Source organism: Pezoporus occidentalis, unplaced genomic scaffold (genome assembly GCF_034315485.1).
Source record: "Pezoporus occidentalis ecotype Australia unplaced genomic scaffold, CSIRO_AGI_Poc_V1 ctg21, whole genome shotgun sequence".
In the NCBI taxonomy this organism is placed as follows: Eukaryota; Metazoa; Chordata; class Aves; order Psittaciformes; family Psittacidae; genus Pezoporus; species Pezoporus occidentalis.
The window spans coordinates 7,123,097-7,149,089 of NW_026913964.1; the positions used below are offsets into that span (position 1 = coordinate 7,123,097).

The window sequence follows — 25,993 nt, forward strand, 5'->3', positions numbered from 1 at the left end:
ATTTCAGGATCCCGAAATTCAGTTCTAGCTATTGAGACTATAGTATTGTCAAATTTTTCTTTAAGGAAAATTTAGTAATTCTTTCACTGTTTATTTTTTAGGCTTTCTTTTCTTTGAAAGAAAAACGGTAAAAAAAAAAAAAAAATCTTAACGTGTAACACTGCAGGTATCACAAGAACCAGATCTGTTTAGCAGCTTGAGTGCCAAGTCAGATAACAACCATGCAGATTGTTTCAGTATCCTCCTGTTTTATTTCTCTATTAAATACAACCTAATCTAGATAAATGAAACAGTGATAATGGGTATACCAAAACACACACATTTTCAGTATGTAGAGAATTGTCACAGAAATGTTAAGATCAGTGTGTATGGTGAATCAATAGCAGTATCTGGGTGTGGAAACATCAGAAGGAAAAAGCAGCTGGAGAACATTTTCAGGAATGGTCTGTATTCATGGCACGTAGCATCAAGATCTTAGCACATATCTACATACAGTTTAGCAGGACACCCAGATCAGGAGGCAAAGGGCAATGAGTAAGTCCCAGTGACTTTGGAAGTGGGACGGGATGGTGAAAATAATCATGGTCAGGTTACAAAAAGCCATATCCAAAACCAAGATGTGGGTTGGATCATAAACAGATGACTGAGGTTAGTTTAGATTTTAGGTATCAGCACCTTCCACCCCTAGGAAGTCTTTCGTTGTCGCTACAATGTTGCAATACTGTATTTTCTACAAACCCTGCGTATTTTATTGTTTAGCATATAAAAGCAAATAATCGATTCTGTATGTTCACAGCATTTCCTACAAAAACATATTGCATCAATTCACCTGTTTTGGTATATCTGGGCCAGGACTGAATTTAGTATTTTTTGATTATGCTCTCTGCTAACTCCCAGAACTATACAAACAGATCCTCAGCTGGTATTTATTAAAACCAGGACAGCTACAACACTCTACACCAGCTGTGGAACTGCTACATTTGTTACCAGGCACAAGCAGAATTCAGCTGCTCGTGCATCTTGCCTCAGACCAGGTCAGCAGCCTCATGAAGAACAGACTGCTAAGGCTGGATATACTTTAAAGAGATGCTTTTAAAAAAAAGATATATAATCATCTGATCTGCAATTCTTAAATTATTCATAACTTTTCTGAATAGCTTTATGAGATTCATCTGGCCAATATCATTCACTTTGTACAGGTGGGAAATGACATCTAGAAGGATAAGTGGCCTGTTTGCGATCATACAGGGTTACCAAGCTTCAGCTATAGGCTGTCCCAATCCCCAATTTGAGCACAAGAGTTGGCTGTCTTCCAGTGGGGTTAATAAATGATTGTACACAATTGAAGTAACAATCAACGCTATTTAAGCTGTTTTCCTGAGCATTTAAGCTTAATTTCAAGCAAATTTTATTCTGTAATGTTAAAATTCAGCTTATGTGTTGCAAGCTAGGTTGGATATTATTTAGTACCACTGGTGATGAGACTTGATTTTTCATACTTCTAAACTAAGAAGTAATGATTGTTCTACAGACAGTTGTTTCTGGATATCAAAAAGTGTATCCCCAGGAGAGATCTGCAGAGATACCAGGGCCTGAAAATTATGTTTAGGCCTGTGAGTGCTGTCAACTTCTTTTTCCTTGATGTATACAAAATTCATGAGTAAAGTGTGTGTATATATATGTATATATATATATACCCACAACATGTGGAAGAGGTGATTGGGTGTACATTCTATCCCAAACTGGAATTTTGATTGTAAAAGTCTGTTTTGTTACTGTTTAATCAACTGGTATCCTACTGCAATGGCTTGTACTACATAAACTACACATCAGAGACCACTGATTTCCAGCTTAATTCTTTAAAAAAAAGGAGACATAAATTACTATGATTCTGGCTTTCCCTTTGTTTTATTGCAAGTAGTAAGAGTTCTGCCCCATGAGTGATAAGCACAGTATTGGCCTTTTAGGCCCGTGGGTATGGCCTAACAGTGGGTTTGTCACACTACAGGGTAACACTACCAGCATACTTTTAAGTGCAGACCCCACAACCCCAGGGAACCGGTTACTTGCTTTTAGGAAGCTGAAGTAGAAAAAGTGTCATATTTATAGGGCATAACGTGTGTCCAGCGACTGATAATCGATCAGGAGAGCCATGGAACACTTTCTGCCCGCACAGACATAAAGCAGGAAGGCGCCTGTCCCAGACCCGTCCCGGCCTCAAAGCCATGGGGGGCGGGGCCGGATTGCGCGGGGGAACGGAAAGCTCAGGCCCGGGTTTCCTCGCGTCCCGGTGCCATCCGGGGGAAGAGTTTAGGCGGCAGCAACCTGTTAACGATAAGGAAGGTGGAGGTGCGGTAGCTGTTTCTGTAGGTTGCTCCCTTCTTTGCCCCGATCCTCCGTTACGGTCTTTCTCCTCGGCCCGCGGTCAGGGCTGCTGGGTTGGTTACGGCCCCGGCATGGCGCTGCCGGCCGGCAATGCAGTGCGTCGGGGCAGAGCCCCTGGGCACGGCGGGGTGCGGAGCCACGCCAGTGCCGGGGTGCGGAGCCATGCCAGTGCCGGCTAGTCGGCGGGCAGGTGTGTCGCTGTTGGCTGGAGAAGCCGCGGCGGGCGGGATGCAGGCCGGGACGGTGCGGCCCCAGCGGAGAGCCCGCTTTCCGAGCGTGGCCGTGTGCCAGTTGGCGGTATACCTGCTGCAAGAGCCACCTCACCAGTTGCTTTTAAATTTCTAACTGGATTTAAGTGTATTCTGCTGGGGGGTGGTATTTGCCCCGGGGGTCTCAGGCCCCTTCGGCAGAACTTGGGTTTGTTCTTGTATCGGCCCTGCCGGGCCATCATGTGTCTCTTGTACTGTTTTGCTTCAGAAAATGCTTTCAAAAATACAGGGAAAGTGTGTAAGAATGAGAACAGTTAGTTTTGAGGATGCATAAATGAGATGTTGATGTCTGTGTGACTTGCAGGTGAAGGGTACGTTTCTGGTGTGATTGGTTGCCCCATCGCGGGAAACTTTTCCCTAGGGGAAGACGGCGAGGTAATCTAGACTGCGATGTGCTTGCCTCAGCGCTTAGGTTCCTACCTCTATTGCAAGCTATGCATTTTGTGTATCAGCAGCTAGATTTTCACAGTCTGATTTGTAGTTAATGTTGCAAGAGGCACGTTACTTTTCTGCACACGATCATTGTTACAATTAATTTTCTTTTAACAGGAAAGCTCTAAGTGTTAGCTTATCTCGAGGATCTGAGGGTATACTAATAATAATGTGGAAGGATTCTTCAGTGACAACTTTGGAAATATATTAAGTTTTCAATTATTGTCTTCTTTTGAATTATATTAATGAGCCATAGGAAAGCAAGGCAGAATATTTATCTTGTATAGGGTCAGCTCTGTGGGTGTGGGAATTTCAGAGGTGTTTGTACAACCAATTTTAGAGACCTCCAGTGTTGGTGGTAGAGCAATCTCCCCATACAACTTGTATACTCACTAAGAAAAACTCTGAAACTGTAAGGACAGTAATGTACTTGAATCCTTCCTGCTATAATTTGAAGCCATTTCTAGTCACATCTGTAAATGGCATGGGGAACAACTTTCTTTAAAGCTGGCTCTTATGTTTGGTTTTGTTTGGGGCTTTTTTTTTTTTTTTTAACTCGGGTCTGTTCCTTAAACATTCCCGGTTACTTTAAACTTTTCGTGTACGTTATGCATTTAAGCTCTGATGATTCTTGATCCTCTTCTCTGAATTAATTTTAATTACTTCATATGCTTGTCTCAATTTGAAGGACAGTATTCAAATCTGGGTAGAGTATTCCAGCTGAATTCTACGCAGTAGTGAATAGTATGGAAGATTTATGTGCCATCAAAACTTTACTTCAGTTTACGCATCCTGGTATGGATGGCATGCTGCTGGCATACTCAGCTTCTGTTCTAGCTTACACTTCAAGGGCTTTTATGCACAACTATAACCCAGCATGTTGTTCCCTTCCAGCTGATTATTCTTGCCTAAATTGAAGACCTAAGACCTGGTATTTATTCTTATTAAAGTGCACTTCCTTTTTTTTTTTTTAAAAAAAAAAAAACAACAACTCTCCAATTAGTAAAGACTAGATTAGAATCCAGAATTTTCTTTCATTGTGTTTCCATTTTGTTGCAGCTTGCTGCCACCTGTAATATTAGTAAACATAAATATTTACTTAAACATTAAATAACACTAGATTTAGGAGGGTTCTCTGTGGACCTTCAATGGCCTGTATTACTTCTTGATTCTGTTTTTCTGCATGACCTCACAGCCAAGATGAAAAATAGTGCCAATTTAAAATTGGATTGGACCTATGTCACAAACTAAATCCTTATCATGTAGGGAAGTACATTTTCTGACTTTAATTAGGACAAGCTTGTGTGCTTCCAGGCCTGGCAGGAGACAATATTCCAAGATGGTCTTTTGCTCTTTGATGGTTAGCAGCAGCATGTTTATTCCTTAGATGTGCAAGTCACAGAGCACCCTGAAATAGTGCAATAAGTGTGTCCTGAGTAAATAGGATTTGAAAATATATTTGGGCCACACTGTAATGTCCATTTTAGCTCCTTCTTCCTTCCCTTGCATTCACTAAGTTTACCTTATCTGAGCCTTCCATCTTTCACAGGGCGCGGAGACTGCAGCAAGCTCTACTCTGCTTTTGACACCTTGTGCTATAGAGCATTTTTCTCATTCACCAGATAGAATCTTTAAAAAAATTATAAGCTAAATACAAAATCCCTTGTGTAATATGACACAGCTGTCTCTTTGGACTTTTTTTTTCTTTGCATGTCACTATACTGTTTGAGCGTTTTCCTGATGTGTAAATTAGAACTGCATGACAGTATCTTAACTAAGATTCATCACTCTTTACAGTTCTTTCTCAAGAGGTTTTTCTTCCCTGATAATGGAGGGTGCCTTGAGCAGTACAGAAACTTTCAGCATAGCAGAGAAGCTTTTCTCAGCCTACCTGTCTCTAGTTTCACAGTAGCACAAACTGGAAAGCATTTGGTGTCACATGCTTACTCTCTCTAAACTTCCAGTTTTCATATGATGTGATAACTGGGAGGAGAAGGGGGTCTCCTAAAAGCATTGTGTTTTCTTACATCTTCAAAAGAGGACTGAAACTGAGTAGCTGTTAAAATTCAACAGGAAGAGAGAATAATAAAGTTGACTTTCTGAACTGCTTCAGCATTGATAAATGCTATCCTGAACTACTTCAGTGAGATTAGGTGACAATTACATCTAAGGCATATGTCCAAATGTTATTTAATAAGGCCCACAATTACATAGGAACATGTTCCTCCTCTTAACACCTGTTAGAAGTGAAATGATTCTACCAGATGATCAGGTTTCTCTCTGTTAAGGTTAAGGGAAGTATTGGTTCACCATATATTTTAAGTCTTTTGTGCATGTGTCTTGAATCTTGTTGTAAGTTGCAATAGGCATTTATTCTTTGCAATGACTTGAAATGGACTTTCCAAATATTTCTGGATTTTTAAAACCTAGGGACATTATCTCTTTGTGAAGAGATGGGGCTCTTGGAGATACTGAGTAAATTATTTTTGTTTCTTTTATTCTGCTGGTGTGTAAAAAGAATATATTTTGTGAGTTGTAGTATCAAAATACCACAAATGGGGTTAGTAGAAATGTCCTGTGCATGTTAAAGCTATTACAAGTCCTAACTCTTATGTTGTTGCTTTAAAGGTCGCTCCCCCCATCTGTTTTGTCTTTTTTTTTTTTTTTTGTAAAGGGATATATGTAATTTGATAGAGATATTTTTATTCTGTTGTTCATACTGCTGAAATACGTGGTCTGGTTTACTACAGTTTAGGAAGGATGTGACCAATTTAAGTAAGTCTAGAAATGCTTAAAAAGACCAATCTGTTTGGTTTTGGGTTTTTTTTTGTTTTTTTTTTTTTTTTTAGTTGACCTAAAACCAGTACTTTAGAAAAAAAAAAAGTTTTTCTAGTTTTGAAAAAACAAACTCCACATAAGAGAAAGGAGATTTTAAATACACAGTCGGTGGCAGAGAACACTTGTTATTTATTTTCCAGGTTCACAGGGGAAAAGACAATGACAATAACTTTGTAGTGAAGAAAGGCTCAGCTGAGTGCAAGGAGAATCTTCATGAGAGGGTGGCACATTGGAGCAGGAGCTCTGCAGAGATTAAGGAATCTCCTTCAGCAGAAGTTGAGACTGCTTTGGAAACTGTCTAGACATGAGTTGGCCTCACAGTAGAGGGCTTGGACTAAATGGTTGTTTTTCCTATAAATATTTTAATAACATTTCATGAACTATGGTACTTGCAAAGTCATTCTTTTGTCAGTCATTATGCCTTAGCTAAGAAACAGTAACTTCCCTAACTGTGTTCTTTCTGTTGAAAATTCAATTAAAATTAAAACTACTTCATGATTTTGGTTTAGACTAAAACAATTACAGTGAATTATTGTAAAATCCTGTATTTTGGGGGGTTTGGAGTTGTTTTTTTTTTGGTTGTTCTGGGTGTTTTTTTGGTTTTTGTTTGTTTGTTTGTTTTAAGAATGTGCTTTATTTGTAAATAACCTGAAATATCATAATGTAGCTGAACTGTATATTATTTGGAAGTATAGCTTGAGCTTGACTTAAACTTGTTTGTTGCTTCTGGAAAACAGTGTCGTTTTTCCATATCATGTTAATATAATGAGTGACTGCTCTGTTACAAGGAGATTTTAAGCATTTTAAGCAAAGCTAAATCAGGAGTATTCTAATCTGGATGCTTTTGGTCTCATTAAAAATGAGACAAATTTAGGCAATTATGTAGGAATGTAGGCTAAAATAATGCTCTTTTTCTTATTTTAGGGACCTGTGGGATTTAAGAATATTTCTCATAAGAAAATTTGCTGCTTCTACAGCCTTCCATCTTAGTGTGCAGTTGATGATTTCACTTGAAATACTGAAGAACAGTAGGCACAGTGCAATTGCTTTTCAAAAATGTTGAAAGTTCAGCAGTGTGTAACAGCTGATGGGATACCCAAGAAAAAGCCATATATTTGTGACATTTGCTATAAGCAGTTTGAAACTCCGTCAAAATTAGCTAGGCATTATCTGATACATACTGGTCAAAAGCCATTTGAATGTCATGTATGTCATAAAACGTTTAGGCAGCTAGTCCACCTGGAGAGGCATCAGTTAACCCATAATCTACCCTTTAAGTGCATTGTTTGTTACAGAAACTTCAGAAACTTAATCACTTTGTTAGAGCATCAGCAGCATCATAATGAAAATTACCAGAATACCAAGCAAGCAGAAAGCTTTGTAAATTCTGAGAAAGACATGGTCACTTGTGGCATATTTCAATGTTCTGTGTGCTGGAAATCTTTTACAACTGAAGAGAGTTGGATGCTGCATCAGTGTCTGAAGGCAAATTTTCTACATGGTGCTAGAAGGAGAAAGGAAAGTCATGCTTGTGAATCATGCAACAAGACATTTCCATCAAGATCTAAGCTAGAAAGACACTTCCTGATTCACACTGGTCAGAAACCCTTTAAGTGTTCTTCATGTGGCAGATCTTTCAGACAGTCAACACACTTGAAAATCCATCAGCTTACACACACAGAAGAAAGACCTTTTCAATGCAGCTTTTGTCAGAAGGGGTTTAAAATACAGAGTAAACTCTTGAAGCACAGACAGCTTCATGTCAGAAACAGGATTTTTCCCAATATTGTATACAAAGCAAAGACTCTTAAATATCCCAGAACATGTAACCTTTTGGAAGGGAAGATGGATAATTTTGAGAATGCTGACACCTGTGAGTCACAGAATGACCCACGTGATGCTCAGTTAATCTATATCATACCCTTTCAGTGCCCTGCATGCAAGCAGTGTTTTGAAACAGAGCAGGTCCTAAATTTGCACAAATGTTATCTGAGAGATGGCAAAAGTTCAAATAATAGTATAACGGCATGCAGCCGCTCAGTCAGCATGAAAAGTAAGATCCTGAAGAAGCTGAAGTGTACTGGTGGAAAGGCAACAGATTTTTCTCTGACTGACGGAAAAAAACCAAAATCAGGTCACTTTAAAAGTCGTGACCTGGTTGCAGCTAGAGATCAGGGCTCTGATCACCGTGCTTCCACTAAACCTTTCAAGAGTTGCCATCGCAAGCTTGACATACACAAGGCACCTAGTAATCGGTTGAAAAGAATGTTTTCTGTGCCGTTACCTTGGGAAGAGCACCTGCAACCTCACGACTTTGGAATTGATTTAAAAGGTATGCTTACTGGTGAAAGCATGTTAAGCATCGGTGATTCACTGGATAATAAAAAGAATGATTTTTATGGTTCCTCAGATGATGGTGTCTTTGATAATCCGGAAGTACTTAAGTGTGCTTTTTCAGCTTCTGCTAAAAATATACCTAACAAAGTGTGTAAATGTGATAGATGTGAAAAAATCTTCCCGTCTTCATCCAAACTTCAAAGACATTATCTTATACACACGGGACAGAAGCCCTTTGGCTGTAATGTTTGTGGGAAGACATTTAGACAGTCAGCTCACTTAAAAAGACATCAGCTCACCCATACTGAAAAGAAACCCCATAAAAGCCCTGTTTGCCAGGTAGAATTTGAAAACCTGAACAAACTTTTCAATCATCGGGGAGATCACATTCAATTTAAGTCTTCTCAGCCTGTGGGTTATTCGGATTATTCTCAAACACCTTCACAGGCATCTGGCTTTCAAGAATTTGAGCTGATTCAATCAAACCAAGCAGCTGAAATCAAAGTTGAAATTGAGTCAGGGGACTTTGTCCTTGACACCAGCAGTAGAAACGTACAGCCGTATTTGTGTAGTAATTCGTTGGAAATGGAGCAAAGCAGTTATGGCTATTGGCACGATTTTTCTGAAGGTACTGAAAAAAGCAAAGTTGCTAACAAACTGTATCAATGCAGTATCTGTTTTAAAACTTTTAAATCACCTTCTAAGCTTGAAAGACATTACGTAATGCATGCTGGACAGAAGCCCTTTGAATGTTTTGTTTGTGGTAAAAATTTCAGGCAGGCCCCACATTTGAAAAGGCATCACCTTATTCATGCTAAAGAAAGTTTAAAGCTGAGTTCTACTGAGCAGCAGCCAGAGAACATACTGTTTTTATCAAAACTGAATAATGTCCTATGAAACTGTATGTTGACATTTTGGGTTACATAATTATTAAAAGGCATATGTTAGACTGAACAACTGACCGAAAGGGATTATCCTTTTCTGTTATGGAGATGATCTGTTGAAGAATTAATGTACTGTCTTCAGAACTGTCTACTTGATATAATATGTGAAAAATGTGAGGAGATGTTTAAAACAAACAAAAAGCAAAGTGGCTTTTTTATTGCATTTCTTTTCCTAAGTTAATTTATAAATACACATTCTTACCATATTAATAATGTTGCAGTAATCTGCAGTCCTCCAGAAGTCACGTATTTTAAAAGTTAAACCTTTATATAATATTTTATGACATTATGTTGTCCCATGATAACTGTCAGAAAAATAAAGATAAAAAGGTAATGTCCAGAATGGAGAAAAAATGGTCCTTTTACTTTTTTTTTGGCTCCCTGTATGTTGCAAGCAAAGGATACTTGCTGTGTATATTTCATACTAAAAAAAAAATAAGAAAATCCCATAGTTATGTTTAGATAAAAGAAGCAAAGAAGAATTGAGTAGAAAAGGGGGAAGAAGTTTAATGAGAAAAAATGTAGATGTGGCATTATAGAACAGTTAATAGAAAAAAATTTAACTGCTTTGTAATGTGCTTGGAGATCTATGCATAAGGAATTAGATCTTTCCCCTTCTTAAAATGTAAGTAGGCAATGCTAAAATAGCAGGGTTTATAATCAGTTAATCCATTCTACCATTTCATTATCTCCAGTTCTTTGTATATTCCTTGCCTTTTCTAGCTTTTTTTTTTTTTCAAATTCATACAATAGTGAACTATTTTTTCAGAAAAAAAAAGAGGACAAGAAATTATCATTAACATTACAAACAGGCTTACCATCTGTTCCAGTCTCCTAGCATACATATTGCACCAGTAAAAGAAATGTTCTCTAAGATGTGATAATAACTCAGATGAGCAGTTTTGTCAGGAAGTCATATTCTTGTTACATTAAATATAAGAGACTGAAAATTACTTTTAGTTCAATTAGGTAATTCTGATTTTGTATTAATAGAATCTGTAGTTATACTTTCTGGTAAGTAGAGAGCTGCTGTGCTTGTGGGACTGGCAAAAAGTGAAAGTGCAGTGGAGATTTATTCATTATGAAGAAGAATTAAGTCTTTTTTTTTTTTCTTTCACTGAAAAACTACCTTTTAGGATATTTTACATTCTTATGCAACTTGAAACCTTAAGTTTTTAATCCTGTTTCTAAATTAATGTCTGTAAGATACATGGCATTCTTTTCATTATTTAAACAGATCCGTATTTATTTAAGTAAAATGTTTTTTTTTGGTTCTGTTTTAATTTTTGAAGTGTTTTATCCAGGTTTTGCTGTGGCATGAGCTTTGTAGTATTTGGTATAAAGGAAATGGAGGTTTTATTTTCGTACCTGTTACTCTTTCCTATTTTCAGAGAGAATAAAATCAGGAAGGGTACTCAGAAGCAGTCTGTAGTTAACTATGACTTTTGTATGACAGACAATATCAGTACATTAATAATGACTACACTTATATATTTTTTTTTTCTTCCTATGTGAATTGTTTCATATTGAAAGAATACTGTATAAAATGTTTTGAAAGTGTATGGTAGAGCTTTTAAAATACTTGTAATAAACTATTTTGTTTATACTGGACTTTAATTGTATACTGTATGTGCAGGTCAGTTTTGAAACTATGTAATATTCAATTTCCAAAGAAGTAAAATAACTAACTTTGCATGTTAGAGAAATAGGCTTCAAGATCTCTTTTGTTATCAAATAGAAATATGTTTAAAGATAGTAAGATCTTTCTTAAGGAGTCACAGTCATTTAAAAAAATTGCTATGTTTGAGAGTGATGTTCAGAGAACACTAGGTGTGTTTTGAAAATACTCAATTTGAGTAAAATGAGGGAAAAGAAATATATAAAAAGCTCCTTTTCAGGGGTGAATAGACATGTATGTGAGGTGCTACTGTCTGATTAATTTGGAAACTAATGTAATATTTGGGTTCCATGGGATTTCAGAAGGGCAGTAAGGGCCACTTTGTTTATCTGGCTCTCTGTCCCTTTATGAGAAGTTCTGTGTCAGTATAAAGTCATTATTTTGAGGGGATTATAGCATAAACTAGCTAGGAAAAGGTAAAGCAGAAGGAGAAAAAAAAACCTAAGGTTGAAATCCTGTCTCTTTTGAAGTTAACAGTAAAATTCTCCAAGTACCTTTGAGAATTTGAGCTAGAATGGTTTTCCCAGTGTTAACAGTAACACTTTGTGTTGTTCATAATCAAGGCAAATTCAGGCCATCAATCTTTGAATTATATTTTGGTGTCAGAGCTGTTGCCTCTGGTTTTGTTAGAATGAGCTGATGTCATATAGCAATAATCTCATAGTACTGAAGTAGTGGATTATTTTTTTTTAAAGACTATATGCAGAACCAATGCATATTCCTGCAAATATTCCTGCAAACAGAATGGCAGTGGCAAACAATGATAGGACAAGGGGTAATGGGTGCAAACTGGAACACAAGAGGTTCCACTTAAACTTGAGAAGGAACTTCTTCTCAGTGAGGGTGACGGAACACTGGAACAGGCTGCCCAGGGAGGTTGTGGAGTCTCCTTCCCTGGAGACATTCAAAGCCCGCCTGGACACATTCCTGTGTAACGTTATTTAGGTGTTCCTGCTCTGGCAGGGGGATTGGACTAGATGATCTTTTGAGGTCCCTTCCAATCTCCAGCATACTGTGATACTGTGAACAGGAAAACAGTGGGTCCTCATGTGTTAATATTGAGCTCTCCCCGAGGAGAACCTCTCAAATTATGCAGATACAGCTTTGAGGTTGTTTTGTGTGAACAAACAAAAGGTCAAATATTTTAAAACAAACAGAAAAAGGTAAAAGTACTTTTAAGACAAAGTACACAATAGTAAATTCACTGGAACTGCAGTACCAACTGATCACATCATTTTCTATCTAGGAAATGTGGCTATGGATAACTAAATATTTATGATTTGATTGCTGTGCTATCCTTGCAGTGTCTGCAGAAAACGAAAAATTGCAAAATATATATGTAAATATTCCTATGTATGTCTAGGGGAAAATTCAGAAAGGAAGACAAGCCATCATAAACCACAGAAAAACTGTTTAATCACTTTTGTACCTGCTTCTCACAGAGTGTTTGGTTTTTCACTTGTCTGTGATCTGCTCTCACTCTTATACCAAGAGCCAAGAAGAAACCTTAGTGAGGCAAATGGGAGACAAACACAAAAGAAATGGAATTGAAGTTAATGAGACCTGAGGCTTCAAATTTAGGTGCTGGACTTAATGCTTAGTTTTCCTGGCTACCTTCTAGTATAAATGTAAAACTCTGAAAGTCATAATCTCACAACAGTAGCTCTCTTGAGTAACACTTATCTAAGTACAGTTGGATGACTTAAATCAATAAAGGCTATGGGTTCAGTCTTTCTAATGGCCCCTTGTAATAATGTTGAAAATGTCTAGATGTCCTAAATAACTAAAGGGGTCACGGTTCATATTCCTAGCACAAGGTTTTGTGGATTTTTAAAATGCAAGTTTTACCTTAATAGCCTAGTTTTATGGTCTGATGGCTATAGATGAGATGTGTCTGAGAGGCAGTTATCATAAGGAAAATTGAAGTTACAGAAGTGACTTTTTTATGGTCTCACATACCTTATTTTCTCCAGGTTGAGCAAATTAATTGTACTTTTTCATATAATGACTAGTTCTGTCAAGTAGTTTTTAAACAGCATCTTTCTTAGCGTGTGTTAAAAAAGTGAATCTTCAATGTCTGTGCAAGTGAAGAAGTCGGCCTTATGCCAACAAAATAACTCACAAGTAGAATTGATCCTTTCCTTGTTCAAAAATTGCTGTTCTAACATGAAAGTGTCATTTTGTACATCCTGAGTTACTCCAAGTCTTTAAATGCTGTTTTACTCCTGTACTCTGCCATTCCAGTTCCTGTCTGCCTCTAGGATATGCTAATGTGTGGCTTGATTCTGCTATACACCCGACACAGTTTGGGTGTGCCACTGAAATTTTTCCTCTTCACTGGAATCCTTCCAGTGTCCCTGGTCCAAATCTGTATGGACCCGTGAAACCCCATATGTGACTTGCAGAGGCTCATGGAGCTGGTTGTTGCACATGTGCTGCCATGGCATGCAAAATGGTGCCTGAGGATGCGCGTGCATGAAGATGGGAGCAGCTGACTAGCTATGATGAACTCTGTGGCTGGTCATTCGCCATTGAAAAGTGGTCTGGGTATGTAGGATAGCAATAGCATATGGAAATGGTGGCTATCCAGCTTTGCTTATGGCTGCTTCTCCAGATATGGCACTGGAGTGTACTTTGCTCACATAGTGAAGGAAATACAGAGAATTACGTGGCCACTACTGTGTAATAAATTACTGTATAATAAATTTTGGTCTTCTCAAGAGCTATTCTGTTTTACTGTCACACAGAATCACAGAATCCCAAGAGTTGGAAGGGACCTCAAAAGATCATCTAGTCCAACCCCCCTGCAAGAGCAGGGTAACCTAGAGTACATCACACAGGAACTTGTCCAGGCAGGCCTTGAGTATCCCCAATATAGGAGACTCCTGTCATTTTATCCTCTCTTAAAATCCTGGCGTGCTAGTGGAAATGACTACCAAAAGCCTAGAAAATATGGAGAAAGGCACGGGTGAAAGCTTTAGGAGACTAGAGCTAGCTCTCAGCATCTTAGAATTGTTCTCTCCTGATTAAGTTTTATGCTGCGTATCAGATACATATCAGTTTTGTCTGCAATCTGTTTTTTTTTTTTGTACATTGTGAGAAAGGATGTGATTGAGAATTTGCTTTCACAATGATGCTGCAAATAGATTCAACTTCCCACAGCATTTCCCTAGCATTAGCAGAAAGGCCGTTACTTGCCTTAGAATCTCATTTCAGTGATGAAGACCTATTCCTCCATCAAACAGATTTCTCTTACATTAATTTTTTTGTTCCATAGAAATTTTGCCACATAACAGCCTCTTGCAGGATTTTCAGCAAATATTTCTAGAGCTTTACTGGCCATTAGTCTCTTGTCTTCATACCATTGTTATCCTCCAGTTGGTATGAACCTAACTAGATGTCTCTTAAGATAATTAGAATAGCCCAGAGTCTGCTCTAACTTGAGCTGTTACTCAAATGTAAGCCCAGCTACAGGAAGCTAAGAATGACATAAACTCTCTTACTTCCCCACCTCCTTCACTAGAGGCACTGCTTGCTATTCTGGGATGTAAAAGCAGCTGGGTTGCTCAATTAGCCATATTTTCTTCTAGTCATGAGCTGAGAATTTCCATTGAAGTTACTGTGAGTTTTGCACAAAAATCAAGGGCAGTACATTGGCCAGAACGTGTGCTAAATAAATATTTATACACAAATCAGAATGCTACTGATGGCTTCTTTACACTGTAAAATTCTAAATATTTTAAGAAGCATCTGTTACTAAACCGAGGCATCATATTTGCTGAGTGGAAGTACACATACTGAGTACCCATATTTAATGAGATGAATACAGTGATATAGTTTTGCACTGGAAGAATGCATATAAAGAAAATAGTAAAAGCAATGTGATGTGACTGAATTAAAGCTATAATGAACAGGCTGAATGTTTATGTGAATGCTAACTGCTATGAAGTTAGCTTTCCCACCAGGGTTTACATAGGTCCAAGATAATACCCATACTGACTCTGCATCTCAGTGCAGAGTTTACTTATGTCTGAGAAGCTGAAAGATAAAAGACTTGAAGGATAAATATATGTGTGTGAAAGAGAAACAGTAAAAAGTGAAATTCTGTATTAGAAATATGTAGCTGCTGAATCTAGTTTGTGGTCATGTCTCACTGAAGACCCTGAAACAATAATAAACCTTAAGATCAATTAATATTAGAAATACTTATAGATTAATTGTTTGGAGTTTTCATTGCTAGAAATTAATAATTTCTGTGACTCTAGGTAGAACCTAATCTAAAAGGTAGACAGGACAGAACATAGAAACAACACTACCTGATTATCAGTAGGTGCTTCCTGACCTACTGTGTTCCAGAGTGTCATTGAGATAAAGCCATGTCCAGCTTAGTGGTGATCTTGGCTTGTACAGTTTACAAAGAAGAGTTTTTCCTAGCTACAGGAACATAGAAGGGCAAGCATTCAAACCAAAAAGAGCTAATTAAGCAAGAAAGCAGCATTGAATATAAATTGACCAGGACTGTATGTAGCCTAGAAATGAATAACACTCTTGAAAACTGCATCTACTGAAATGTGTGACTTATTAAATAATACATGTCTTCATGAATGAATTAACAGATTTTTGAAGAGAGGGAATATTTGATTTTCTTGATGTGTTAAGTCAACGAGTATAGAAAGATGGGGAACTTCATTGAAGGCTGTGGGGACAATGGGATGCAAGACTTTTATTTTTCCCCCAACTACAAAGCAGTTTGGGGTGGAAAGTGACAGATGTGCCTCCACTCCGGGGGAAACTGAGCATCGCATTCAAGAGACCAGTCTTAATAGACAGTTGCAAGCTGAGGTATTGCAAGCTGGGGTGAGAGTTGCTCATAGGGATGTAAGTACAACTCTGGGTGTCATTATGCCCAGTCTTACCACAACTCCTCTTTAAAGTTTCAGCTGCTCTTGAGGCTTGAAAGCGATGTATTTTGCCAAAGCAGTAATTTATACTTCAGCTATTCATTTGTAGTCCTACTGTTCCAGCACTCTGTAACTAAACAATACTCCATACAGAGAAGTATTTAATGCATTATTTATAGAGAGGAGATCTTTACCACTTTATTTGACATTGCCACTGAGGGATGTAATCATATTGCCTAACATTAGGCATCTAATACTAGTTTCTGGTATCAGAAGCTACTTCAGAGAATTAGTTCTGATTTGCCCTCTGGAATGACCTCTGCTGTTCTGAACTCTGATACCAAGCCACCACAGCCTCTCCTAATTGTCTCATGGTCCATCTTAAACATAAGTCAAACTTTGGGCTCCCATTTGAAAGCCAATTTTAGAAGATTTCCTATTTTCAGCCTCTTGTAATGAATGAACTTTTATTTCTTTGTCCTTTTTTATCACTGATTTGCAGCTTAAATAGTTCAGTAAGATGGAGCAACATGCTAATAAAGCTCAGCCACCCAGCTCAGAGCTTAGGTAAATTTTACTTGTATTTTCTACACCTGTCCATGAATGCAGGCTATGGAGAAAGGTCAGACATCAAAAGGAGTAGTTGTATTTGAATAATTTCAGTAAGCCCAAGTCAGCCACAGACTCTAGGTTGATTAAGTTCAATCGAAGCCTCTCAATGATCTGATTTTTACCAAAATTTAAATGTCACGTGGGGTACCATTGGTTTAAGTATATTTTCAGTGCTTTACATTCACGTATTTTTCATCAAATACAGATCTCACTTAAGGTTTCAATCATTAAAGAAAATGATGCTCAGTCCTTGTTATTTATTTAACCTGTTACTGGTGCTTTTGTTAACTTTTTGATTTTACTAGTTTTCATACAGAAAACATAAATCTTCTGGACCTTTTAAAGCAATGGCACACAGCAGGCGTATTTATTTGAATGCAGCTGCTGTCTGATCCTGTTCAAGGTACTGTCATTATGTTTCCCATTCCCATTGTACATTCTAATTCAACTTCAAAAAGAATATTTAGCTTAACCTCCGCTTGAAGAGATGAAATGGAGATCACCTTGATATCAAAACAAAGGAGGTCATACTCAAACCAGCTTCAGTGGCACCTGCCTGGAGCCTGAAGTAGGTTGAGTGGCAGGTGCTGGATGACTGCAGAAACAAAGCCCAGAACTTCTCTAGGGAGGCTCTTCATTTCCTCCTTAATTAATCTGTTTACTAAATAGAGTTAATCGCAAACTAATCTAAATCGTTACCAAGACCCTGACTTGTGTGAACGTGCTATTTCCCCTCCCCACTGTGCCTGTCCCCTATGGGTTTCCTGGATTTCAGGGCTGTGAATCGCACAGCTAACACAGCCACACTCCACTCTCGGTGGTGGATGTTTGATGTTTTTGGACAGAAACCTTTGCCCTAAATGACAAATACAATAGAAGGAGTCATCCTAAGTGGATTCACAGAGCGTTTTGGAGGCTGGGTGAGAAGCAACCTGCTGCGCTGCGTCATTTTTTCAGACTTCAGAGACTCCTTAACTGCTCACCGGGGTGTCCCCTGCAAAGGCCGGGTGCGCTGCTGGGAGCTCGCTGGGCCTGGCAGGAAGCGCGCTACTGCGGCCGACCCCGGGACAGGCTGGAGAGGCCCGGCACCACCCTTCCGCTCCGCACCCGCCGGCGGCAGTAGCAAGGAGGGCGCGGCAGGTGGCGCCAGAGCCGCCCCTCCTCGCGGCCGCTCTAGCGCGCCGGTCCCCGGAAGTGCTCCCCTTTCTGCTGCTCCTCGCCCGGAGGTCGGTGCGGCTCGGCCATCGCTGCGGGTGGCAGAGCCCAGGCTGAAAGCGGCGGGGCGCATCCCGGCGGCACCATGGCGGCGGCAGCGTCCTCCTCCTCCTCCTCCTCTTCCTCTTCGGCCCAGCCGAAAAAGATCGTGGCTCCCACCGTGTCGCAGATCAACGCGGAGTACGTGACCCAGGTAGGATTCGTGGGGATCTGTGGGCCGCGGCTCCCGCTGCTGGAGCCGGGTGCTGGCTAAGGCGGCTCCGGTAGTGGCGGTGCCCGGGGTTCAGTAGTGCTTGCGGCATGTCGGTGGTAGGGGAAAAGCCTTTTGGCGTAACGAAAGAGAGGTTTAGCGCCTGCGTTACGTAGGAAGAGGTGTGTGCCCCCAGCGTTTGTTGACTAGAGAAATTTACCAGAGCAGTACTGTCCAGTATATCAGATTCGTTGTTACACGGGAAAGGTTACTGATAGTTCTTTGTAGCTGAATAGTTTAAGTGGTTTCCTGCAAGTGTTCAATTTTATTTTATTGTTTTTATGCTGGAAATGCTGGTTTCCTTCCTCTTCAACCAAAAAAGGTTGAGTAAAGCGGGTTAGGAAGCTCTTGCCACCATAGTTCAGGAGTTTTGAAGTGGTGGCTACAGCGCATACCCTTAAGGTATTAGACCTTATCTATTTTAGTTATCTATAGCCTGTAGTTCTTTGTGAAGTTCTTCAGTGGGAGAGTAATCGTGTGCAGTCTGGGGTTTGCTGTCCCTGAAAGATCATGGCACATTTTTGAGAGATTTGCTAGAAGTAACTTAGGCTTTTCTAAACCCCTATTATATAACAGCCTGTACAGCTGGAGTTTTTACAGAGAATCACACCTCTCTTGGAAAAGGTTTAGGTATAAAACCTTAAATGGTTGAAAGCCTTGCTGTTGGAAAACATAATTTTGTTACCTGTAGTTACCATAAGCTGAAATTAAGTGAGGTATAACTGAAATAAAGTTTGGGACGGAATGTTTTATAGAGCTGTTATATCAATACAACTGAAAATGTATTTATTTAACTTTTTTTTTCTTCTCCCCATACAGTTAGCAAATAAATACTGGGCTCCACATGTGAAGAAAAAATTGCCTTTTGATTCAAAGGTAAATACTTCTACTGAAATTGTGTTGGGGTGTAAAAGAATGAGGATCAACCATTTTCTGATGTGCCAGCCTCCCGTGGTGCTTATTTTATATAAGAGTATAGCAGACTGCTTGGAAGGTCAGCAGCTGATTAACACTCTGTAATTTGTTAATGTATTTGTAGTTTATAAACGTAGGCAGTGTTATGAAGGTGTGTGGTGTGCTATAACAGTGCAGTTCTCCTGCCTGCTATTTGTTCAGTTCATTTTGGTAAAGAACTTAGGAGAGTGAAAGATTTTTGAGCATCTGCTTTACAGTCAAAAGGTGCTTAAGGAGGGGCTACTCTTGGAAATCAAAGAAGGAGGAAAGATGCAGGTATTATTGAACTGTATGCTTCTTTCTAAAAGCTTCTTGAGAGAGTTTTGATCAGACAACTTTACTACTGTTCTGGTGGATATGTGTGTTTTGAATGTCAAAAATTTGTCATGATGCGTTTGTTTTTCTGTAGATGGGGTTCTTGAATATCTGGTTTCATTCCCTTGTGAATATTTGGCTAAATTTCCCTTTCCACTCTCTCTCTTTGTAGTATCTGTGGTAGTATTTATCTGTTATTGTTAGAACTAGGATGTACATAAGCAGTTGAACTGCATCTCTGTGTCGTATGATGCGAGAGTGAGCCTGTTGCAACAGATAATGCAGATTCTTTCAGTCCTGTTGGAAAAACTACGTAATAGTGTCTGGATGTAGTTAAATGTCAGTTAAAAGAAAGAGTAACAACAGATGACAGAGTTGCTGCAGGCTTTACTCTCAAAGACTGTTCTTTAAATTCAACGCTAAGCCAAAGATTAACAATAAAAGAATTTGCAATCTGTTTGACTTTTCTATAAAAATCTCAGCGAGATGTTGATTATTCCTTCAGAATAACTTGAATGAAGGTCCAGTCAGTTCTCTGTCATGTGCTTATCCTGAAGTTGGTTCACCTTCTTTGTGGGAATGTATCTGTGAAGCTTCTGGACTCTTCAGAGCCAAGACATAATTGTTACAACACTTTTGATCAAATAGCAGTGAGCAAAGAGTAAATAATTCAGAGAAACTTTCAGTGCATAAGGTGTCTTAATACATTTTAATCACTTGAGGTATATAAAATTCTTAACCACTTTTTAAAAATATTCTTTCCCATAGGTTATTGAAGATGTGTATACAAAAGAAATTGTCAGGTCCAAGTAAGTACGCTAATCACTTTCACTTGCAGACAAGCATTCCAACATTATCTGTATTGAAGTGGTTTCTAATGTCTTGTCGAATTTCAAAATGCATTAACATGTTTAAAGCAGATGAAAATTACTCCAGTGCATGCGAGTCATTTAATTGTTATGGTATTTCAAAGTCTGAATGAGGGAAAAAGAAAGTTCTTGAGCTCATAAATGTGATGGTTGGACATAATATTGTTTGGTTCCTTGCTCTGGTAGTCTGCTTAGGTTTATATTGGCTTTGTTGTGATGGTTATAGAACGCTGACCCCTTCTTTTGTCACTAAGGTGTGTAAATTAAAAAAAAAACACTTGAGGAGTGTGCTGCCCCTAGCTCTTTGATTTTTCACTGGTTATTGTTACCTGGTTTGTAAAGAGGAAGTCTTATTTCAGTGAAATGTGATGTTACATGGTGGAGACAATTCAAGATTAACTGCATTCTGTAGCTTTGTGTGCAGAAAAGAGTTGTAACTGTAGGTGTTTGGAGTTTTTCTGGAGAAGTTTGGGCTCTGGAGAGAATTCTCTTTATGATTCCTTTATGAAAGTAGTCTAAGAATTGCCATATAGGATCAGAATAAGCTTCAGTTTCCAGTCAGAAGATACGCCATTATGAACTGATGAAATACATAGTTGTGGTTTTTCAGAAGACGCTCGGCTTCTAGCAGTTTGTGTCTTCAAGGCTATTAGAAGTGGTGTCTTCATATTTAAAAGATCTAGATGGGTTTTGTTTTATCATGTTTTGGGGTGTTTTTTTTAATTTTTTTTTGTTGTTGTTAATGTGTCTTTGATTGCTTAATGAAGCTGCATTAACTTTAGCTTCCAAGGTGTTGCAACAGTTACTTCTGCATTCAAGTGCTCTTGCATGGAAATGGAGGAAGGGAAAAAGGGGGAGGGGGAAGCAGAAATAATTCCTAGATGTTTCAACAGCTTTTGTTATATAACAAAATAAGGGAAAACACAGCTGTTTTCCATGCAGCTGTGATGTGTATGGGAGGCTTTCTTACGTGTTTTAATTGATTACTTTTTCCTTTTTAGGTTTGCTATTAGAAAGATAATGCTTCTTGAATTCAGGTAAGCTAATTGGAATGAAATTCTGAGTTATTTTTCCATAGGAACCTGTAAAGATAAGAAGCAAATGCAGAGCAGTAAGTCAGTTTGAATTAGTATTCTCATTTATTCCTACTTACTAAAGCCTTGAATTGTGTGCCTAGAAAAATGAAGTGAGGAGAGCTTAATTTAAGGAGGGGTTAATTTCATAAGCATAAGTAACATATCAGAGTATCTTGAATTTCTAGTGTAAGCGAAGCACCAAAAAAGAGGGTATGAATGCAATAGGTAAAAAAGCTTGGGTCTGTAATTTGGAATGTGTTATCAAGCCTGAAATCAGAACTCGATGAAGTCAGAGGAAGTTTTTAGGTTAAGTCTCTTAGGCAAGGGTAAAAGTGAAATGTGCTGCAGCAGCATTGCTAACATGTTTTTCCATTTGGAAATAAATGGAAATCTGTTTAGAAGATTCTTACATCTACTTCAGACTTTTCCTGGAAGAACTTATAAAGCATGTATAAAATGATGTAAAATAAATATTGGCAATATTTACATATTTTAAACCACAATATTTAATGTTTTGTTGGCTCTGTTTTATTTCACAAATCTTAGGAACAGATAGAATGAGGTGGGTTTTGGTTGAGATAAATTATTTGTTTCAAAAGCCTGAAATATATAAGTAGTGCCACTAACTAGAAAAGTAGGACAAACTTACGTATGTTTTTTATTTCTCTTTTAGAAAAGGTGGAAAGGAAAATAGAAGCTATGTTTGGGTTTTGACACTAACAAATGGCTTGCTGGTAGTATGAATTCTGGAATTTGTATACCAGCAATACCATGGAGTTAGAGGTTTTTGTTCTTTTTATGAACATTCTTAATGTTACCAGCCTGTAATTTAACTTTAGTACTTTCTGGACTATAGCCTGATCTTATTGCCATTTGTCCTTTAAGTCATGTTCTCTCTCTTCTTCTCCTGTCTCCCTCCATCTATCTGTCAGGCTCTCCTGTCTTCACACACATGAGATTTTCCTGTCCTTCATTCTTGCTCATGTAGGATTTATCCTGGATTGAGGGCATAATAGTATTTTTACTAAAATATTTTGAAGGTTTTAGAATTCCTAGGTGAAATGATATGTGGAGTTCTGTGGATTTAGGGGGACAACAGTTGTTGTCGTTTGCATTTTATGCTAGGAAATGTTGCATGATGTTCTTTAGACAAGTGAAGGTTTTTCGTTTTTGTGTTTTGTTTTGGTTTTTTTTTGTTGTTTTTTTGTTCTCTCTTTGGAAAATTAACATGAATTTGTGTTAGGACTTTATTGGGTTATGGACACTTGTTACATATGAAAACCTGGTAAATGTGTCTTCCTGATAAGAAACTCATCTGTCTCTTTGCAGCAGTTATGGAGTCTAACAAGTTTTGCTGCAGTGACCTAAATGAGAGGTAACGTCAGGAACTGTTTGCAAACTATGAAGATAGGTGTAAGGAGAAGGAGGAAAAAAACCTTGTGCATAATTGCTCTTTTAAATGAGTGACAGATGATGTAGGTGGCAGCAACTAATGAAATATTCTTTGTCTCTTCACAGCCAGTACCTTGAAAACTACCTATGGATTAATTATTCTCCAGAGGTGTCCAGTAAAGCATATTTAATGTCAATCTGCTGTATGGTGAACGAGAAGTTTAGAGAGAATGTCCCTGCATGGGAGGTAACTGATTTCGATTACAGCTGGAATTGACTTTGATTCACAAGTTGCAGCTTTTGCAGTATGCTTGCTTATACTGACAGAAGGTAGCAAAGCTTGTAGTGTTAAAAGTAAATGGTACCTCACCTGGAATACCACATAGTGGTGTTTTAAAGTGTGTGTTCTTTCCAGAGAAAGCAATGGATGTACAAAAAGTCGCCAGATTCCTGCTGAAGCATGACTCCTTTGTTCTGCTCTGTGATGCCAGTACATCAGCAGCAGCATTTGATTTTTTTGGCGCTTGACAAAAGTCAGCATTTGCAGAGTTCTTGCTCTGATACTAGAAAAAAAAAAGGATTGCCATAGTGTGAGAATCAATGATCAGGAGAAGATCATTAGTCAGTTTTGTTTGTGCTGCCTGGTCAGAATAAATGAAAAAGAGAAAAACTAAGCCTTCCTTTTAGAGATATAAATGGATTTAGGGGACTTACGTTATGTGAATGAAGAGCAAAATGATTTGTATCAATCTGACTTAAAATCAACTTCCTTTTCTATTTCTAGATATTCCAAAAGAAGCCAGAACACTTTCCCTTCTTTTTCAAATGCATACTGGAAGCATCACTGGTTGAAAATGACAGTGAATACTCTCTGCATGAACAGACAGTCCTGCTGCTTCTCCTTGATCACTGCTTCAACAGTTTGGTATATTAAAAGTAACTGTAATATTTCCAATGTGTTTATGCTATTCTGTGTTAATAACAGTTTAGTTTGAGCAGTCCCTCCTTATAAGACAGATGAAGCAAAATTCCTATTTAAGGAAAAGATGGTACCAAAGGGCTTTTACCCCTGTTTTTGGCTATTGCTGTATGGTTCCAGATCACAGGCAGAGTTGGAGAGAAAACATTTGAAATGACAGTTGAAATGACATGAATTACAGAGAAAATTAGTTATCTCGGATATTGGGAAGAGTGTAGATGAAGTGGGAGAAGCTTGATAAGGCTTCAGGAGAGAAGAAAGCATGAAAACAGGGAAAGCACAGTAAAACAGCTCGGTTCAAGAAGAAGAAATGACTGAAGAAGGAACATCAGTTCTCATTGTCTTCTATACTAAAAATACTTGCCTGGAAGGGGCCCCTGCTCAAGTATTAAGAACTGACAGAATCCATGAAAAGAACCTAAAATGCAGAAGTCTTCAACAGTTACAAGTGTTACTGAGAAGGGGCTGTTGTGCTGTTTCCTCTTAGGAAATTGTGGAATTTAATGCAATAATGTACTTGGTTTTGTCAGATAGTATACTTTGGGGTATTTTGTATTTTGTAAGGCACCTCAGAAAACATAAGAATTTTAAAATATATTTTCTGTCTGTAACTTTCTAACAGGAAGTGGATTTGATCAGAGCGCAGGTGCAGCAGCTCATTTCCTTACCGATGTGGATGGCTCTACAACCTGTAAGCATAACACTGTAAACTGGCAAAGCAATCTTCTAGGCATTTATTCAGGTTCTGTAAAGTGACTTCTTATGGTGCACTGTTGTGGAAGTCTGATTATTTAAAGCTGCCTGCTTTGCTGTAGAATTACGTATTTGTGTACTTGGTAGAATTATCTTTCTTGTTTATTATTAATTTCAATGTAATTATTAATGATGTAATTTTTCATAAAACTAAGCTTTGTTGCTTATAGCTTCTTCAGGCTATAATTTGTAGACAAGGCCATGAAATCACGGGAGCCATGAAATGGAGCTGACGTCTAGCCATAGCTACTCTCTAGCAGTACTGTGTTCTTGCTTTACAGTAATACTTTGATTATCTGAGACAGCTATTTTTTTTTTTTGTTGTATATCTTTTCTTTTTAATAAAAAGACTGGATTGTATTTTTATCTCTCATGAAAACAAGGATTCTTGATGACTGAATAACATTGTAACATTTCAGAAACGACTGGAGCAAGAGCTGAAAAAGACACCAAAACTAAGAAAATTCTGGAATCTAATTAAGAAAAATGATGAGAAAATGGATGAGGAGGCAAGAACACGGTATGTTACAGAAGCCTTTTTTCCTGATAACTCCAAAGCCCTTAATGCATTCATTGTGTTTCAGCTAAAATAAATTGTTTCAATTAAAAAATGTGTTGTGTTTTTTTTTTTTTTTTTAAACAACTACGAAGATGACACATAAGGATTAATCATGTGGTCTCTTTATGGAAAATACTGTTATAGAACTTAGTATTTTATTTGATCAGTGAATTTGTGATACCAACTCTTGGAGCTGTAGGGGTGAAAGCCATAAAAGAATGTTCATGTAGTTACTCATACTTTTTCATGACCTTTAGCAAATGTTTAGCTTTTAAGCATATAGCTTATGCAAATATTTGAATAAATTTGTGTGTATATCACCAAAGTTAAACGTTCCAGTACTTTTGTGTTACAATCTGGTAAGGTGTAGGTGGTGACGTGCATTTCCTTTTTGGCTCAGTATAAGCATAGGCTGTTAAGCAGTTCTGTGCCTAAAAGTGTACACTATTAATCTGTCTGCCTGAGAGAAGAGTTATAATCTAAACATTTTACATGTGTTTCAAAGCAGCCTGCTACTGTTATATAAATTTTAAAGCAGCTTTGTGTTAGTGAAAGTTACAATGTACTTCTGGTTTGCATTTAAGGAATATTAATGATTTTGTCATGTATTTGATTTTAGAGCATATCAGGAGAGAAGATTTCTTTCACAGCTCATCCAGAAATTCATTTCTGTGCTGAAGTCAATACCTGTCTCAGGTAGCTGTGGTTCTTATGTTGCTTTGTTATCTGGTAATCTGTCTTGAATTCTTTTCCTGTTGCTGAGTTTGGAGACCTTCTCTGGATAGTGTTTTAGTGAAATACATGCTTATCAGCATGAATTTCATGTCAAAATTAGTATTTGCATCTGTATATGCTTTAAAAATGAAATAGCAGAAAGCTGCTTTAACTTTCTTCTGGTCAGTATGGACTTCATTAAAAAGTATTTCTGGGAATTGATATTTTTGTTGTGTGCTTACAGCATTAAAACATCTCTTACATACTTAGATGCCTTGTTAAACAGGTAGTTTAAATACGTATAATAAGGCTTTGTTCTGTTAATATTCTTGATTTAAGGTAAGAACAAAAGCCTAAGTGAAATTCTGTAAGATTTGACTGCTCTTGATTTAGAAGTCATTGTGACAAGCAAAATTGTATGCTTGCCTGATTTAGAAAGGAAGAGTGTTTGTAAAGGAAAGTGTTAGCCTTTTGACAAAAAAGGCTTATTATGCTCTAAGCACAGCACAGTTTGGGTAAAA

The 25,993-nt window shown here is 38.0% G+C and overlaps 2 protein-coding genes across 7 annotated transcripts in view; both read left to right on the forward strand.

Annotated features, from left to right (window-relative positions):
- The first annotated feature begins 2,213 nt into the window (after positions 1-2,213).
- ZNF770 (zinc finger protein 770) lies at positions 2,214-10,814 on the forward strand. 6 transcript variants are annotated; one of them, XM_062619371.1, is made up of 3 exons: positions 2,214-2,366; positions 2,959-3,029; positions 6,849-10,814. In XM_062619371.1, exon 3 carries the CDS (start codon positions 6,981-6,983, stop codon positions 9,156-9,158), a length of 2,178 nt encoding a protein of 725 aa, XP_062475355.1. In that variant the 5' UTR covers positions 2,214-2,366; positions 2,959-3,029; positions 6,849-6,980; the 3' UTR covers positions 9,159-10,814. The 6 variants fall into 6 exon arrangements, with proteins under 6 accessions (XP_062475355.1, XP_062475349.1, XP_062475350.1 ...); XM_062619365.1 differs by lacking the exon at positions 2,959-3,029 and adding an exon at positions 6,065-6,309 and having other exon boundaries at positions 2,214-2,349; XM_062619366.1 differs by lacking the exon at positions 2,959-3,029 and adding an exon at positions 6,065-6,265 and having other exon boundaries at positions 2,214-2,349.
- A 6,836-nt stretch (positions 10,815-17,650) lies between these two features.
- The window catches only part of AQR (aquarius intron-binding spliceosomal factor), a 49,904-nt gene continuing 41,561 nt past the window's right edge, over positions 17,651-25,993 (forward strand). Inside the window, exons 1-9 of the mRNA XM_062619356.1 lie at positions 17,651-17,804; positions 18,681-18,737; positions 19,899-19,939; positions 21,001-21,036; positions 22,594-22,714; positions 23,252-23,392; positions 24,069-24,137; positions 24,619-24,719; positions 25,378-25,454. Coding sequence (XP_062475340.1) covers positions 17,697-17,804; positions 18,681-18,737; positions 19,899-19,939; positions 21,001-21,036; positions 22,594-22,714; positions 23,252-23,392; positions 24,069-24,137; positions 24,619-24,719; positions 25,378-25,454 — 751 coding nt within the window. The 5' untranslated portion in view covers positions 17,651-17,696. The remainder of the gene's footprint in view (positions 17,805-18,680; positions 18,738-19,898; positions 19,940-21,000; positions 21,037-22,593; positions 22,715-23,251; positions 23,393-24,068; positions 24,138-24,618; positions 24,720-25,377; positions 25,455-25,993) is intronic.